Source organism: Eschscholzia californica, unplaced genomic scaffold (genome assembly GCF_041429995.1).
Source record: "Eschscholzia californica isolate CP2 unplaced genomic scaffold, dmEscCali1.0.p SCAF_2, whole genome shotgun sequence".
Classification (NCBI taxonomy): domain Eukaryota; kingdom Viridiplantae; phylum Streptophyta; class Magnoliopsida; order Ranunculales; family Papaveraceae; genus Eschscholzia; species Eschscholzia californica.
The window spans coordinates 45,326,079-45,344,305 of record NW_028238309.1 but is presented as its reverse complement, the minus strand read 5'-3'; the positions used below and the strand labels follow the sequence as shown (position 1 = coordinate 45,344,305).

The following is an 18,227-nucleotide window of genomic DNA, read 5'->3' as shown; positions in this document are numbered from 1 at the left end:
TGACTCACTATAAATATATAATAATATAATATAAGCGGAGCGCCCTTAGTAGTTTTCTCATTGGAGAAAAATGGGCCTGTAGCGAACTGGGCCATGTGGTGAAAGTAACTGGGCTTGAGAGTCTGGCCCTGTTAAATTAGGGCAACTCCAAGGACAAGAGAGAAGAAAATCTGACAAAAACGCGGGAGTAAACGGATAATTGAGTTTCTTGTTCTACAATATCTTGATAGAGAGATGAATTTTCCCGCCAAAATAGCTGAAAGATTGCCAGTTTTCGCCACTTGTCTTGCTCAATCTACTTCTTCCCGAGGTGCTCTTTAGAATTCCGTCAGTTCTCTCTCTCCTCTCTCTCTCTCTCTCTCTCTCTCTCTCTCTCTCTCTAATCAGATTTAACCAAATCATTGGTTTATTCATTTTGTGGTTGTGATTTGTGAGCTTTGAATCCATTTTATTGTTGTTTTCATAAAAATTCAGGACTACCCAAGTTGGAATTTTTGCGAAATCAGTCCCAAATTAGGAGATTTTGTATAAGTCTTTCAAAGTCAATGGATTTGAATTTGAAGAGATGTGATATGGGTTTGGGTAATACAACTAGGGCAGTCTTTCCAGCCGCAGAAGCTCACGTTCAAGAAGCCATTGAAGCAATTAAAGAAGGGAAGGTTGTTGCTGTTCCAACTGATACCCTTTACGGATTTGCTTGTGATGCCTGGTATGATCTGAAATCTGATTCTTCTTCTTCATCTTTTCAATTACCCATGCTCGGAGAACTGTAATTCCATGAACATTTCATTGAATTTTCTGCTTTACCAATTTGTCATTCTAAAGTAAAAGAGGGACCTAAGGTACTAAACCCTTTAGGGTTTTACTTCAAACTTCTTCATGTAGGAATTCAATGAGAAGAGTGAAGATGTTGAGGGAAATTGGTTTGGTCCCTTTTATTCAATGAGAAGACTCTGAAATATTTGAATTTAGATTTGCAGATTAAGGAGTTCTCTTCTGAGCTTTAATGATTGTAGTGGTGTAGATGGCTTTGGTTTATGCTTTTCTAGGTTTTGATAGCATTGACCCATTGGATCAGTTTTACATATCATATTCTTGATTCTAATCGTGTTACTTCTCGTTGCTATTAAATTGTCGAGGGGTTCCTGTCTCATGGTTGTAAAGTTTTTCATTACTAATTTAGTTCTGCACGTTACAGTTCAGCTGAAGCAGTTCATAGAATATATGAGATTAAAGGGCGTAAGCAAACAAGTCCTCTAGCTATTTGTGTTGGGGATGTATTGGATATAGAGCGGTTTGCTGTTACGGATCATTTGCCTAATGGATTGCTTGATAGTCTTCTTCCTGGACCTGTCACCGTTGTGCTAATGCGAGGTTTGCTTCTCAGATCTATTTCTATGTTTACTAGTTATATAAGAAAATGAAGAAGGAAGGATATAGTAATTGAGATGGTACAATGTACCTCTCTATACTGAGTACAGAAACCAAGTACTAGATATTTAGGTATCATAACACAGTATCATACTACTACGTACGATATTTCTAATATGTATACGCAAAATGGGCTTTAGTTGTTTAGATTCTACATCCTCTAGTGTATTTCTATAACCACCATAAAACCTATAAAACATAAACCCTGGTGGCATGGAGCATAATCCACGAGGCGACGTACTTGTAGATAATGCTTTTCTACCCAATACCTAAATTGGTATCAGACTCGTGGCCAAAGAGTTATGTTGATAGCATGTCAGACTGCAGACATGGATATCTTGCCACTGTATCGACGTTTTACCCTTGTGGAGGTGCAAACATTTAACTAGATTGTAATCTGCTTTTCCCGGGTAAATACTTCAAGGAGAAAAAGGAATAAATAACTAAATAAATAATATGCGAAAAGAGAAACGATAAATGAAAAAAAAGAGAGGGAAGAGGAAGAGCGTCAATCCTGGGTTAAGGGTTTGTCTGGCTTTTTCTAGTTAGTAAGACATGGGATCCACTAATAAGACCACTTCAGTCAAACATAAATTCTGGTCGAAGGGTTTGTGCCGGAACCATATAATTTTCTTTTCATTTGCAGGTGAGTCTAGTATACTCGAGAAATCCCTGAATCCAGGATTGGACAGTATAGGAGTTCGTGTGCCAAATTCTGACTTTATCCGAGTAATTGCACGGGGTTCTGAAAGTGCACTTGCTCTTACTAGTGCAAATTTAAGCGGACAACCTAGTAGTGTGTGCATCAAAGACTTTGAGAACCTTTGGGAGCACTGTGAGTATGTTTTTGATGGTGGAGTTCTTCCTTCAGGCCGTGCTGGATCGACCGTTGTAGACCTCACAAGGCTAGGAAAGTACAAAATCCTTAGACCTGGAAGGTAAATTCGAATATCTGTTAGAAATCCGTTTTTCTTAGTACTTAACTAGTGATTAACATTAATACATGTTTCCTAAATCTGTACTGCTACTGCTATATGAATTCCAATAGCCTGATACTTGTTATGTATGTTGCTTTCTAACTATAGTGCCATGGAAGAGACTGTCAAAATCCTTCAAAGACACTCGCTAGAAGACGGTGATGGAGCACAAGCTATTTAATAAATGCTGCTGATTCAGTAACCGTTCTCGTAGATGACTCAAATGATTTCCTGAGGGTTTTCCTCGTACTGGGGAAGTCATTACATGTCAAAGATTATCTCTACCGTCAGCAAAATCTCTCCTAAAAAAATATTACTCGATAAAGAGATTGTGAGGAAAATTGTTAGCTGATTAGTCTATTTAATGGGTTCTGAACTGTTATTATTTGCCAAGAACTCACTATAATTGTGGGAATTTTAATCATTAAAGAGATTCTTTTGCTGATACTTAAGGATGATTGCTAAATTAAAATGATGTTATTTACGTCGTTAATGGTAGGGTATCATCTAAATCTTTACAAACTCAACTCAATATTGTTTTTTTTTTTTTTGAGAAATCGACTACGATCTGCGCTTGTTGTTAGAAGGCATTTATATATCATGAAGATGTGATGAGCACGACAACCGACTAATTTAAACCATAATGAAAGAGGTCTACACAGACAATATAAAAGAGGCGTAAAGCCTGACAAATTTATTACAATATTTACTTTATATTGCCTAAATTACATAGATAAATCTTGATGACAAACTGCTTCCAGCGAGACTCGATCCCACGATGTCATGGACTTAAGAGGGGTGTCCAACTGCTACACTGATGGGCAGTGGACCTCAACTCAATATTGTTGATATAATGGGTTTGTTCAAAACATCACATTTTTGTATTGCCTACTAACCGCACCTGATAATGATCCCAAGTCAGATACTCAGATTTAAAAATCTAACTCGAAGTCTAAATTGATTCAAGTTAGATTTTAGGTGTGTTGTTCTTGTCGTCATATTTGAGTGAGTAGATGATTCGGGCATCATTTGAGTCAGTCAAACAGACATCAAGTTCTGAATGAGCTGAGTCAGTGTAAAGTAGAAAAGATCAGCAGTTGAGTGGAAAAAGAAAGAAAAAAGAAACGCGCCAGGTAGGGGTCGAACCTACGACTTTCTGCTTAGGAAACAGACGCTCTATCCACTGAGCTACAGGCGCTCTTGTTGTTCAATCAAGATGATAAAATTATTTGTTGGTTAACAGACATTCAAGATTTTACTCACCAAAACCATACCCTTCTTACAGATGATGAAATAAGTCTGATGAAGAGTAAAAAAGGAAATTAACATGGTTATAAAGGAACATAATTTTATTCGCTCAAATCGTAAGAATCATCAAATCCACATAATCAAACAATATGTTTAGAGATGTGTAAAACACCCCTTTTTCCGGTCATCTCACTATCATGTCTTAATAGCAAAACCTAGTACTCTCGGTTACCAGGATAAAAACAAAATAAAAACATGTTGTAACAAAACGGAACTTAGATTTTCACGGTCGTCACATGTTTCAGGAGCATGTCAACAACATCCTGGGAGATTCTTGCGGACTCCGATTTCAGGTGATGAATCTTTCCTTCTGTTTCCTGTTCAAGTCGCTTCACATTAGCACCCGAGTCTCCACTGCTCTGTTTTCAGAAAGGAATAAGAAATTCAAAAGCAGCATTAATATCAACAATGAAGAGACTATTGATATAAAGAGATTAGAAAATTTGCCCATGTATAGACTACTTTTTACGTATGAAAGAAGTATCGGTTAAGCCGAAGTTCATGTTGGAGAAGCTCAGGCGTCATCATTCATGGCCTCTACCGTAAATTCCATTCTAACACGAGGTTTTACCTTTCTACTATCCAATTAGTTTGAAGTGTACATTACTATATTAGTGTGTGGGCAAGACATATAACTAATGGTGTACGTGTCTTATCAAGTTGAACCCAAAGTCTATGTGACAACCAATGGCATCCCATTTACCTCTGAAACTTTATTCTGAAATTGACCTTCTATTTGAGCACGGAATTGGCGGATTTCTGTCTCAGCCTCATCTTTCGCCTGTTTTAGCCTGGCCATTTTATCTGGAGGAGAAATCAAATCAAAATCTTAGAACATTATATCTTCCAAATTCATTCAGCAAGAGAAGTCACACGACTCGTAGCAAAAAGTGTGAAATATTAAATTCATAATCTGGATATGCATAAAATATATGGGAAAAAAAATACCGTTTCTGGCACCATTGACAATGTTTTGCGCTTCTTGTTCGGCAGCTAACAAGTGCTGAATTCCACCTTGTCTGTTAGAATCCATAATTACCTGTAAATGCTACAAACAAAGTCCGAGAATTAAGAAAATGACATAGATGATGGATATCAGACTCCTATAGAAAGAAGTCTTGCAGGTTGGCCTTGCTAGTACTCTGAAAGGGCCTGAACAAGAGCAAGACAATAAAGTATGCAGTTAATTGAGCACACATGTGTTTAGAGTGTTAAATTTGTGAATTCAGGATCGTCGTTCAACCTATCTTGGCGAAACATACCACTCGGGGATTTCAAGTGAATAAATTCTCAAAATTAAGGTCATCGTGGCTAATTTTCGAGCTCAATAGGAATAATCTATTGGAAGTTAGATGTCAAATGTGTAAGCTTTCACAAGAACATTATGTTAAGGACTCTGATATCATCAGATCCTGCATAGATTTAATACAAACCCTTTACATGATATATAGCCCATCCATCCAGGATTCATTTGCATTGACAATTAGGAAAATTAGATCTAATTAAGCAAAAAAAAAAAAACTCATAATCAAGATCTTTGAGAACCCTTCCAACAGTATGATCAAGATCTAGACCTAAAACTGTAAACCCATAAATCTTAGAAATGCATTTGTTCCTACAGAGATCCAAGACGTAAACTAGTTGATCCATATAATGAAAATACAATTACAAAACGTCATAAGCCACCATAATTTCATCAAATTAGGACCATTAAGGGTCAGTTTTTGCTGATCAGTAAAAACTGAAAAGATGGAATTTTCAGTCAAGAGAATAGAAGATCGGATCAAAATCATAAGAGAAATATGTAATCGATACTAAAATCTAACAATCCACGGTAAAATTGATATATTTATATGTCAATCTAGATGATGCGATTTTAGTTATCGAAAAGATTGATATGTGTAGAAACTGTGACAGAGAGAGAGACGTACCGAAGGAAAAGGGGATTTCGAGATTCAACGAGAGGTGCTTTTACAAGTCAACATCTAAAAAGTGCGAATATATAACAAGGTTAAAAATGCCAACAATGGGGCCATGGGCATTACTCTCAGACGTACTCCCCTCAGAGTGCAAACCACTTTGGTATTTTCACAATTTTGTCATCCTCCAAAGATCAAAATGGCCTTGTCCTGTGAGGGGAATATACTTGGGAGTATGCATCTACTCTGCAATGCGGAGGTACCAAGTTCGATTTCATATAAGTGAAATTCAGGAATACTGAACTTAGATATAAATAAAGTAGTTTCTGCATATTTTAGGCCATTATTTCGTCAGGCTTTAGGCCAATAATACTTCGACAGTTATCGTGCTTATCAATGCCTTTGTAATGATCATTGTAGTCAATATTCAAACAAAAGAAAAGAAAAAACAAGGCTAAAATTGGTTAACAAAAGTATACCACTTGTTGGTCTAGTGGTTGGGGATCCACTCTGCAACAAGGCAGACCCAGGTTCGATTCCATGAAAGTGTAAATTCAAATCAAGTCGAGCCAAACTAAGGGTGGGATTTTTACCCGGAACCCGCCCACGACTGTCCGAGTTCGAAGGGTCTGTGACCGTCCGATGCCCGAATCGATCCGTACCCGCCCGACCGAAAGAGCTTAAGCGGACGGACACGGACATAGGTCCTCCTTACCCGGTGATCCGACCGAGTCCGCCCGCTTATATAGTCCGTTCGACCGAACCCGTCCATACCCGTCCGTTTATCTTATCTGTTATTCCCGCCCGCTTATATGATTGATTTTAAGCCTTTAGATCTGTAGGGTTAGCTACACAACCTTTAGATTTCAAGAATAAAAATGTACAACCTTAGAAAATCACTTCTCTTAATCTTGTCTTCGCCTCTCTACTTCTCTAGTCTCTCTCTCATCCAAAATCTTAATATCTCATAGTAGAATCCACCGATCGTAATCCATGAGAAGAAGAATAAAACTAATTGTTATCCATGAGAAATCTCAATGATTATCTTATAATTTTGTATTCATTTACTTTTTGGAATTGTAAAGTGGAAGTTTAGAAGTTATATTTAGCTACTAAACCGTTTTAATTTCAAATAAAAATTACTTTATTTGTTCACTAGTGAGTGAGCCCGACCGACCGATACCCGGTTTGCACGACTATAGAAACAGTTACAGACAGACACTTTGTTGGAGAAAAATCCCCAAAAGTCTGCTTGTTTTGTACGGATATTTGAGTAGACACTTAGGACTTGTGCATGTTTTGTCCGGACCGGTTGAGTTAGTGTTGTCTCCCGCCCGTCCGAACCGATTCCCACCCCTAAGCCGAACTAATTAATTGCAGTTTAGCTAAATCAAACTGAAGCCAAAATAAATCAGAATTGATTGATCGATTTTTCAGCCGAGTCGAACCGAATAATGTTCGGTATGTCCAATCGGTTAGGACTGAGGCTGAAAATTCAAATTTTTAGCCTCACCCCAAGGTCCAGCGACTTTTCTTTGGACTGAGCTTAGGCTCAGGCCCACAGAGAAGCTGAGTCGACTCTAAAGTTCACACACGGGTTTTGCACATGTACGTGATCATACACGTTTTTCCCACACCCACAAAATACCGCACACATGTTTTGCAAATGTACAAAATTTGAAGCCTAAGAGCATCCCCAATGGTTAGCACAAAAAGAACATCAGAAAGGAATCTTCACCAAATTCTTTGGTGTTTTCAAATTGTTTAACCCAAATTGCAACAAAAAAAAGATTTTGTTGAACCCAAAGACAAAATTCTAAAACTCCCACCGTATCAGTATCATCACACCAAATTTCATTTTTATCCTTTTAACACTAATTTTTTTTAAATAAAATAAGATTACATAACAACTAATTGAAATTACAAGACTTAAACTACAAATTAAAACTAATACGATATTTTACTAAAATTACAAATTTGAAACTAATACGATATTTTTCTAAAACTACGACATTTTACCAAAATTACAAATTGACTAATACGATATTTTACTAAAATTCCAAGTGTAGAAATTGTTGAAAATGAAGCAGGACGTTTCAAACGATTCTTATTAAGACATAAGCAAATTAAAGATAAAAAAACTCATTTTGCACTACGAGATGCTCTGATTGATCATCTATGGAAAAAAGGCAATGATGAACATTATTGATTCTTCAATAAGTTGTTCACTTCGGACTAATAGTACTGTAATGTCTCCGAAAATTCGAAGTACACAAAATCGATACTTGGTGAAGATGATAATTATAATACATCGATTCTGTGTAATTAAGGGTATAAATAAAAATATGCAAGATAGTTTTTTTCGAATATTTTAGTCAAATGTTTAATTTTCAGTTTTATTCTAATGTCATTAAGTAATTACAATTTTTATGAGACCAAACACACAAAAAAGAAACACTAAAAGGATTAAAAGAAAAAAATAACATTAGATTGGACTAAAAAGAATATCTAAATGGAAAAAAGTAAGGGCATGCCCTACCATCCCGCCAAAATAGTGAGATGAACAGTATGGTTGGTCACATTGTTCACAGCCCTGGAAGACAATGGCGTTTTTCGGGGTTGTTTGGTTACCCAATCCTTCCATAACGCCAAATTATGGCGTTATGGAGCACACTCTAGTCTCTAAACCCCTTAATGGTTGGAGTTAATTTTTTTTAGTAGAACCCTTTCATTTAATTAATAATAAAAAAATAGATTGTAGGTCTAAGCCCCTCCAAGGTTGGACTTGTACAAATATATAATGGTCTTTTAAGGGTCTAAGGACAGAATGAAAATTTGAATTCTTCTAGTAACGTTTTAGTCCTAATTGTTTTCCATATAAGGAACACATCCCTCATTCTTCCTCTCTGCAAAGATTTCTTTTTACGTTTTAGATAAGGCCGCGGTTTTGGGAATAAAGAAAATTCTCCGGGGAATAAAGACTTTTGTTAAAACTAGTCAAATAAGATTGACTTTTATGTTTCTTTTTATTGTTAAGGGGCTTCTAATTTTGAAGATGCTATAAAAAAGGCTCCTCCATCTCATCACCTCTCTCTACCACCTCATCTTCACGCCATCTTATCATCTTTTCTGGCGAAGGTCGCCGACCGGTTAATTTTCCGACCGGCGACATTCAAACATAAAAAAAGAGGAATTTTTCTCTCTCCAATTTTTTTCCCCCTCTCTCTAGATCTGTTCTAGAGAGAGAGGAAAAGAAAAAAAATTGGAGAGAGAAATTTTTTTTTTTTTTTTTTTTTTTATGTTTGAAGGTCGCCGCCGGAAAATTGGCCGGTCGGCGACCTTCGCCGGAGAAGATGATGAGGTGGCGAGAAGATGATGAGGTGGCGAGAAGATGAAGTGGCAGAGAGAACAGATGAGATGGAGGAGAACTTTCAAAAAAATGTATTCTGTATTCCTCATAAAAATTTATTCTCCAAAGAATTTTAAAAAAATCTGGATTCCCTCGAGAATTTATTCTCCGGAGAATTTTCTTTATTCTCCAAAGCCGCGGCCTTTAGATAATTATGCTCACCCCGTCGAAAGTAAGACCATCAGTCAGATAACCTGTGTCGTAGTTCGTGTCAACCTGCAAGTGATTTCTAATAGCTATAGTGTAAGAGGAGTGTATCTCAGGTGTAAACCGAGTGTTAGGATTATATGTTTAATGTGGGTATGATGTATTGAGTTGTATGTGGCCTATCACACTATATCATGAGCCCTAACAACCTAACTGATTCCTAACTTCCTCTAACAGACTTCTAACAAGATCTGTAACTAACTCCTCTATATAAGTGTAAATTGAGATCATCAATAATAGATTTCTCATTTCTCTCATTATGGTATCAGAGCAAAGATTCAATTTCTCTCTAATTTTCTTTCTCTCTCTAGATTCAGTAATCTTCTTCATCTAAAACTTCATCTTCATCTTCCTTGTTTCATCTTCATCTGAAATTTCATCCTTTTTCAGCTTTCTCTCACTATAATCTTCGTCTTCTTTGTCAAATTCAATTCACAGCTAAATGGAATATCCAAAGATAAACACGATTTCGATCAGCTCAATGGCTAATGCCATTCCTATTAAACTCCAAGGTGATAACTATATGACTTGGAAATCTTTATTTCTTCCTATCCTCAAAAAATACAGAGTTATTGACATAATCGAAGGAACAAGATTATGTCCTCCAAAGTTTTTAAATGAAGATGATCAGAGTACTGAAACTCTGAATCAATCATATGTGGAGTGGATTGAAGAAGATCAATCACTTCTAATCTGGTTAAACTCCACTCTTTCTGATTCTGTTATACCATATGTTGTTGGCATAACCTCTTCTCGAGAATTGTGGTTAAGTCTTGAAGAAAACTTTGCAGCTTCATCTACTGCTCATATTCTTCAACTTCAACATAAACTTCGAGATATTTCAAAAGGAAATTTATCAATTACAGAATATCTAAGTCAGATCAAGAAGATTATTGACTGTCTAGCAGCTGTTGGTTCACCTGCGTCTAAGAATGAAATAATTGTTACTATGCTTAGAGGACTTCCATCTGAGTTTGATGCTTTTTCGGCAGCTATTAGGGTTCGGCATCCTCCTGTCACTATAAATGAACTTCATAATCTACTGGTTAGTGAGGAAATTACTATTTCTGATAAAATCAAGAAATCAGCTGAATCAGTCAATCAGGCTTTCCTTATTTCTTCTTCTCATCACAATAACAACTCTAAAAGTCGTAATTTCTATGAGAATAAGAAATCACATGGTAGAGGTGGTGGAAGACCTTTTCATCAGCATAATGTTTCTTCAACAAAGCCTAATTCATCTTCTCAATCAGGAGTTTCTTCAGGCAATTCAGATAAACCTCCACCTAGATGCCAGATTTGTAACAAAATTGGTCATGTTGCCTATGAGTGCAATCATAGGATGAATTTTTCACTTCAAGGAAGAAATCCACCTAGGAATCTCTCAGCTATGTTTGCTGCAGCCAACATTAATGGTGTTAATCCTTGGTATGCTGACACAGGAGCATCAAATCATATCACTCCTGACCTTTCTAACATTGCTTCTTCTTCATCCTACTCTGGTTCTGAATCTGTCAACACTGCTAGTGGCCAAGGTATGTGTATCTCCCACATAGGCTCTTCTAACTTTTAAAGTAATCGAAATATGTTTGCTTTAAAAGGTATATTACATGTTCCTAAAGCTACACATAATCTCTTATTCATTCATAAATTTACCAAGGATAACAAGTGTTCTGTCACTTTTGATCCTAACCAATTTGTTGTGAAGGATCTTCAATCTCAGAGATTGCTTTTCCAAGGACCAGCTGAGGATGGCTTGTATCCTATGCCCATTTCAATCTCTCAATCTCCTGCTGTCACAGCCTTTCACACTAATGTTGCATCTTCTACCATTTGGCACAAAAGACTTGGGCATCCTTCTTTTCAATCCATTCAGAGAATCAAGAACATTTTACCTATTTCAGACTCTTGTACTAAACCTTTGTTTTGTGAAGATTGGTAGAAGTAAGAAATTACCTTTTTCAATTTCAATAACACACACTACTCGACCATTTGAACTCCTTCATATGGATGTTTGGGGACCAACTAGTGTAACTGCTCCGGAAATAATTCTAATTAAGTAGTATTTCCCGATTGATCTATAAAATCCCCTGACTCAGCCTACTCCTTTGTCCATTAAGTTACTAACCTGGTTATAGGTAAAAAAGAAAATGAAAATCTAAGTACTTATTGCCAGAATGGACCGCGCCCGATGTCAGGAGGCACCAAATTTTGTATACGAACAAATTGATCACAGAACTGATGATTTTGAACCTATCATATTGCTTATAATTGCTTATAATACTCCGAAATTTATACTGTTTTTTTTTCTTGGTAGTTAGGCAAATTACAAACAGCAATCAAATAAAAGAATAACTGGTTGAATCATGATAAAGAGTTCTACTTGAAGAGCTCACTTCCAAGAGTAACTACACTAATTTCTTCACCATTATTAGTGTCCTTATGCCCCATTTCTCTTTTGTGAATCAGTTCTAGCTCTTTCACCACCATGTCCATTTTTGGTCTTCTTATACCAGTATCTACACACATCAAAGCTAACTCGAAGATTCGTCTCAATGCAGCTTTACTTGTTTTCTCTCTCTGTATGTCGTCAACAAACTCGTCGAGGTTACTAATACACTTAGCCTTGACAAGAAAAAGGAAAACAATACAATAAAATGTAAGAAAGTTGAATGTTAAAGACGTTCGATATCGTTGTTATGCAAATACTCTAGAACTATTTGAAGTAAAAAGAACTAGTAACTAACTTGCGCTATTAGACTCGTTGATAGTTCTGACTGATTCCTATCATGTGCTTCACGTCCACTTATTAGTTCGAGTAAGAAAACCCCAAAACTGTACACATCATTCTTCGGGGAAAACTCATTCGATGATCTTAACCTGAAAAAAGGCATTCGGTTATTGGTCGTGTAGATAGAATCTAACCAAAGATCATGGTTTTTGAGAGGTTTTAAGGGAACATACTCTGGGTCAAGGAAGTAGTCGGTAGCTAAAGATGATCCAACACGGTTAGCATCACCAACGAATTTGGATAACCCAAAATCAGAAACCTTGACAGTGAAGTTGTCGTCAAGAAGAATGTTTCTTGTTCTGAAGTGCATATGCAAGAAAATGGGTACTAAACCATGGAGATATTCCAGTCCTGATTTATGTATTAAGACATAAAGAATAAGTTATATCATACTTCACTTATGATTTCGAATAAGAAACTGTTATTCGCGAAGCAATAAATCACAGGCCAATAAGATATAGTATATAAGACGAGTACGGTCTTACCTTTAGCTGCATTAATAGCAATGGTAAAACGTTGCCGAACGTCTAACTTTCTGATTGGAAAACCTTCACTGTCTGCAAAACTATGTTTGGGTTAAAAGGGTGACATAGATGCATCCCAGAGATAGAAATGTTGAGAGAGAGAGAGAGAGAAACCATATAGATGATTTCCAACATTCCCATTAGGAAGATAGTCATAGACAAGCAACTGTTGATGGCTTTCTTGGCACCAACCGATAAGCTTCAAAAGATGCTTGTGGTGTATACAACCTATTTGCTCAACCTGTAACCAAACAATCAAATTAGTTATTACTATCTCATCTAGACTCATTTTTCAGAACTCCGAAATGAAGAAGACCGATCCATCTAGTAAAAGTGTCACCTCACGAACGAAGGATTGAGTTGGTTCATGTATACGTCTCTTGATAGTCACGATCAATCCATCTCGTAGTAGTCCTTTATAAACTAAGCCAAATCCACCTTCACCTATAACATTACTTTCACTAAAATTGGAGGTGGCATGTTGCAGTTCGACAATCGTGAATTGCCTAGGTTGCCCTGTCTCATATGGAGATTCAACACGAGAATTCGGTGCCCCATTTTCTCTGTTATGCAATGCTCCTGTATATATAACACATAAATGTCAAACAAATAGATAAGAAGTTCCCCATTTTGATAAATTGAAGTTCTTATGAAATTAAAGGTTGGTTTACCAGGAGATGGTGCAGAAGATCCTATCTCAGATGTCCTACTAACCGATCTTTTAATTCGCATCAAACATACATAAACTAGTAATAAAATGAAGATAACAAGCAAAGTTGCTCCAAGACAACTTCCGACTATGGGTACTATCTTCAGTTTTCTTGAATTCTTGGAAGCAATATGTTGTGAAGATGTCAATTTTGGATTCCTAACATCCCCACCAGCCATTGCTACAATCTTTGTTTTTCTCGATTTATAGACATCTAGAAGTACTAGAGTTAAACTCTGAGACAGAGATTCGTTCGTGGTACAAGGCGATGAACTGATTAGTCATTTTTTTTGACACTGAGGAAGTGCTCCTAGCAACCTATGGAACAAGAATAGCGTTAGTATCATTCTTCAACATATATAATGTTGTTTCCCTGGTTCTCTTTTCAGAGAATAGTTCTTAATCTTTCTGTTTTTTAACAAAACATAGTACACCCACTTTTGTTTGTCTTTCTATCTCTTAAATCAGAGAAAGAGTTATCTTCTAACAATTAAGATAAAAAGAGTAATTATAAAAAAGAAAAATCAAATGTAAAATATCCGAGTCGAGGATACCTCTGTCCTTAAGACAATTTACACCCTGTATATCAGTACCAACAGTAATGGTGTATGTCTCCCAGGATAAAACGGATTACCTATCAAAGTAAAGATGGTACCTCTTAGTTATGATAGCCTGACGAACTTGGTAAGTAATATGAACTTCTGAACAACGATCCTTAAACTCTAATGCATGAAAATGAATGCTCAGAAATGCAAAAAAAACTAATAAAAATGTTTGCTGAATTCTCATGGTATTTATAGGGGTATTGACACCACTGCGTATGGGTGCCAATAGATGAATGGATGCTTCCCAACAATCATATTTGACTGTTGGTTTTCGGGTGCCATGTTGACCGTCAGATCTTAACGGATCTATTAAGATCTTGCGCATTGAACGCCCACCGTTAGATCATCAACGGATCTATCTTAAGAGCGCCAAATATCCTGATCGTCAGATCATAGTTATGATCGTAAAACCCAAGGCTCCAATCGCTCCTCGCGACGATGCGTACATGCAAAGTGCGTGCGGGCGCCTCTAAAGCGCCCAATGCGCCCTAAACGCCCATTCGCCCACGCCGCGCGTGATGCGTGCCATCCCATCATCCCAACCAATCTATTATTAGTAACATAAGGAAAAGTCTATATAAGGAAGTAGAACTTTCCTTATTTTTCCAATACGGTACTAATAATAAAACTACACGTTGTAGTTATCCCTATATTTTCCCAAAGTAAATCAATGATAACTCATTCATATGAAATCGGATTCTGACAAAATTTATGTCTAAATTCAAGAGCTCGACGAGACGAATCCAATGGTCCATCCTGATCTTGATTTGGACAACGTTTGGTTGCCCAAACTGACAGAAAACAGATCCGGTTTCTACAATAGCGTTAGTATCATTCTTCAACAGATATAAAACTCCGTAAAGTCATCTATACTAAAGAAGATAATGGGCGAAAAACTTTCTGAGGAAAACTATCAGGATCCTTAGGTTTATAAACACATTTAGTACCACACTTTGGTACGAAGGTTTCAACTTACCGTGCTATCAATACCAAGTAAGTAGCAACTATAGTAAACATAGAACAATGAAGAATGTTGAAAATGCCTTGAATATGGGTCGATGTCTAACCTGCTTGTGATGCCTGAAATTTTGGCCGACCCGTTTACTTATGTTTGCCCTAAATCTTATAAGGGCTTGTTATCAATGTAAAAGCTGTATCCTTAAGGCGGTCTTGGGGAGACGGTTAAGAGGCGGCTGAGTGCTAGGGTCTTAGTCATGTACAAATGCTAAATCACCCGAGAAATCTCTGTAATTTTTTTTCTTTTACAGTGAAAATCATCCCGCCATTGTTCGCCATGGAGTAGGTCTCACCAACCGAACCACGTAAATCTCTCGTGTTTCTTTTATAGTTGAGTTTTACTTATAAACATGTTAAGATTGGAACAATGTTGTAGACAAAGAGGGTTTCCCTAGATATATTTCTTTTTGCATATTTGTTAAGACCAAGAGCCAATGAACTATATATTGGACACAGATAACAAACTTGAAAACATGACTAAATCATTGAATTTATCGATTTCCCTTACGTAATATCGAATTGCTATCCACTACCTAAACCATTTCTCTAGTCCAAGTCCATAAACTAGTACACAACTATCCAATTTACACCGTATTGGCGAAGTTAGAAGACAAATAGTACAACCTAATAGTTTATCAAAAATGAGGACAACTTGGAAGAAGAAGAAAAGCTTACTATATACTTCATGATTTTACCCATTCAGTTCTCAGAGCTGAATTATCAGAAGAAATGGCAGCTTTGACCACCACCAATGGCGCACGATCGACAAGCATTACTCTTTTGAAGCAAACCAACATGAACTAGTCACTTTCTGGTCTTTGTTTGTCCTTCAGTCTTCTTCTTTAATGGCTCTTAAATGACTTTCAAGAAACACATAAACTTGTAACCCTAAAGAAAAATGGGTGACTCAAAATTCAAACTTCAAATCGATTAACTGAAAAATTATGTAATTAAGATGGAAAATCTGGATTTCCTTTATAGAAAAGATCTTGGGTGAAGAGTTAGCAATATTCTAGAAAAGCTAAAAACAGAAGACTTTTTTCAGCATTTTGTTCTTGAATTTTAGGAACCCAAGATTAATTTGAATCCCAAAAATCACAGAATTCCAAAAGAACTTCTTGGTTTCTTTCAAACTCCAGTATCCAAATGAAGAAATAAAGACTAAAATGAAAAACAGAAAAGACTTTAAACCTCCATGTGTTTGTTTTTAAGCTCTAAAGTTGAATTCAGAATCACAATGCCCATAGTTTTGTTGGATAAAATCAAAAGTTGCAGAAACAGAGGAAGATGAAATTTAGAAGGAATCTTGGCAAAAGATATTCCATCAATCATAGACATAAAGTAGCCCTGTTTCTGTTAGTGGTTCAATCAAACTTCAGAAAGTTCTGAATTTTCTGACTCCCCAAACACAAATCACAAATTAATATGGAATATCTTTTTAAAATAAAAAGTTCAATAAAGATCAATAAGAATGGGTTTCCTTAAAAATCCAATTTCCCAATTGAAGAGACTGAAAAAGGTTGAGATAATCCCACTTAGTTGTGGAAGGGGTAGAGGGTGAGTTTACAAGTGTGGAAAAATCGAGGTCCGTGGCTGAGAATTTGGAGGTCCGGTGCCAAAATTTAAGCGAGGTCTATCTATATAATAAGTTGTAAATTCTTACAATAGTAAAGAAATATAATCAATGATAGAGACGATAATTTAGGCTATAAATAAAGTAAATAATGTAATAAATTAGTCGGGCTTTAGACCTCTTTCACTCATGATTTAAATTAGGCGGTTATCGTGTTCATCACATCTTCATGATGTATCAATGCCTTGTAACAACTAATGTAGATCGTAGTCGAATTATCAAAAAGGAAAAATGATAGAGATAATAATTGTAAAATATCACATATGACTACTATTTCTAGCCAAATGTTGCTACCATGATGTTGAAAAAAAAATGAAGTTGAAATTTTATATATTAAAATTTTATCACAAAAGTTTGAGTTTCTCAAGAGTAATATAAGTTCATAAGTTAAACAAAATGTTAGTCGAACTCTTAATATCTTATTCTTCCTATCACTAGTTTTACCAACTTTGCTCAATCTTCTTTATTTTATCATTGCGTGATCTTTAATAAATGAAATTAGGAAAAGAAAATTATTAAAACTTCAGGAAGTATGATATATCGTCAAATGAATGTGATTAAAAGAATGAAAAAGAAAATCCTAACAGGGACTCAAACCCTCGATCAACGGGGACTAGGCAGAGAAAACACCAACTCAGTTGTTGATACATAGATGCCCCAGTTTACGGATATCACTTATTTACCCACTTTGTATTTCATTTTGTAGGGGCCCTTTTGTGGTGGGGGCTAGTGCAGGCGCACAACCCACACCCCCCACCACACGGTACCGAGAAAACCTTACCTCTCTCGCTAACTTTTGGGGCAAGACAAGTCTTGGCCCAATAAATATCGAAGTTAAGAGCCAATGTGTAGAGATAAATTGTTGAGATAATCCCACATTGGGTGAAAGAAGTCAAGACTGTCCACCAAAATACTGTAGAATGAATAGTTACAACTTGTGAATAAGTTGATTTTCCAAGTTTCAAGTTCCAACCTTCACCAAAAAAAGTGAGAGAGAGAAATAGAGATTGATTGAGTGACAAAAAAGAATGTTTCTGAGACGGCGGGGATGTCTAGAAATATGTTTACTCTCAAATTAATCAGACCAATAGCAAGAAAAAAACAGACATGAAAAAATGATAGGACTTGAAGCGCCCATTCAATAAATAATGGTAACAATTGTTATTCTGGTTTTGGTACTGGACTAGAGAGAGAAAGAAATCCATGAAGTGAGAGAATACAAAATAGAAAGAGACAAAAAAAAACAACTATTATACTAGCATCCAAATCCAATTAGGGGTGGGAATCGGTCGGGCTCCGGCGTCCGCAAATTTTTTTTTTGAGTCAGGAGGATCGGGTGAGTCATCCTATTGACCGTTAGGGTCTATCGGACCTATCGGGCAGACATTTTTACAGAATCGGGTGCCCGTAGCCCGTTGGAAGTCTCATGGCTCTCGGGTTGCAGGGCACTCGGGTAACGGGCTCCTATTGAAGCAAAATTTTTTAGGGTTTTCTTTTCAAAACTTGAGTTCTTACTAGTTATGGAAGTGAATCAATCTATTGATGAACAGATCTACTATCAAAATGAACAAATCAATTCATGTTATGTAAGTTGGTTCCTACTTCACAGAGAAAGTGATAATATATGAATTTTACAGAAAAAAAGATAGAAAAAGAAACAAAAAACATAAATACAAATACTTTTCTACAAGAACATA

At 36.4% G+C, this 18,227-nt stretch overlaps 3 protein-coding genes and 1 non-coding gene across 7 annotated transcripts; 1 reads left to right on the top strand and 3 right to left on the bottom strand.

The window, feature by feature from the left end:
* Window positions 1-159: 159 nt before the first annotated feature.
* LOC147558283 (DHBP synthase RibB-like alpha/beta domain-containing protein) lies at window positions 160-2,901 on the top strand. Of its 2 annotated transcripts, none has more exons than XM_086659901.1 (5): window positions 160-310; window positions 475-709; window positions 1,199-1,374; window positions 2,078-2,369; window positions 2,517-2,901. In XM_086659901.1, the coding sequence occupies exons 1-5, from the start codon at window positions 235-237 to the stop codon at window positions 2,587-2,589; spliced, it is 852 nt and encodes a 283-aa protein (XP_086516027.1). In that variant the 5' UTR covers window positions 160-234; the 3' UTR covers window positions 2,590-2,901. The 2 variants fall into 2 exon arrangements, with proteins under 2 accessions (XP_086516027.1, XP_086516028.1); XM_086659902.1 differs by having other exon boundaries at window positions 160-327.
* Window positions 2,902-3,533: 632 nt separating this feature from the next.
* On the bottom strand, window positions 3,534-3,606 carry TRNAR-CCU (transfer RNA arginine (anticodon CCU)). The gene has a single exon. It is a non-coding gene; the product is annotated as a tRNA-Arg (tRNA).
* Window positions 3,607-3,742: 136 nt separating this feature from the next.
* On the bottom strand, window positions 3,743-5,800 carry LOC147558281 (V-type proton ATPase subunit G-like). 2 transcript variants are annotated; one of them, XM_086659899.1, is made up of 4 exons: window positions 5,648-5,800; window positions 4,665-4,764; window positions 4,420-4,520; window positions 3,743-4,075 (listed from the first exon to the last, which is right to left on the bottom strand). In XM_086659899.1, the coding sequence occupies exons 2-4, from the start codon at window positions 4,747-4,749 to the stop codon at window positions 3,932-3,934; spliced, it is 330 nt and encodes a 109-aa protein (XP_086516025.1). In that variant the 5' UTR covers window positions 4,750-4,764; window positions 5,648-5,800; the 3' UTR covers window positions 3,743-3,931. The 2 variants fall into 2 exon arrangements, with proteins under 2 accessions (XP_086516025.1, XP_086516026.1); XM_086659900.1 differs by having other exon boundaries at window positions 4,665-4,755; window positions 5,648-5,778.
* Window positions 5,801-11,493: 5,693 nt separating this feature from the next.
* Window positions 11,494-16,307, bottom strand: LOC147558280 (putative serine/threonine-protein kinase PBL22). 2 transcript variants are annotated; one of them, XM_086657469.1, is made up of 9 exons: window positions 15,944-16,170; window positions 15,573-15,785; window positions 13,238-13,593; window positions 12,907-13,145; window positions 12,681-12,807; window positions 12,528-12,599; window positions 12,216-12,393; window positions 11,999-12,131; window positions 11,494-11,876 (listed from the first exon to the last, which is right to left on the bottom strand). In XM_086657469.1, exons 3-9 carry the CDS (start codon window positions 13,452-13,454, stop codon window positions 11,631-11,633), a joined length of 1,212 nt encoding a protein of 403 aa, XP_086513595.1. In that variant the 5' UTR covers window positions 13,455-13,593; window positions 15,573-15,785; window positions 15,944-16,170; the 3' UTR covers window positions 11,494-11,630. The 2 variants fall into 2 exon arrangements, with proteins under 2 accessions (XP_086513595.1, XP_086513594.1); XM_086657468.1 differs by having other exon boundaries at window positions 15,580-16,307.
* Between the last annotated feature and the right edge of the window lie 1,920 nt (window positions 16,308-18,227).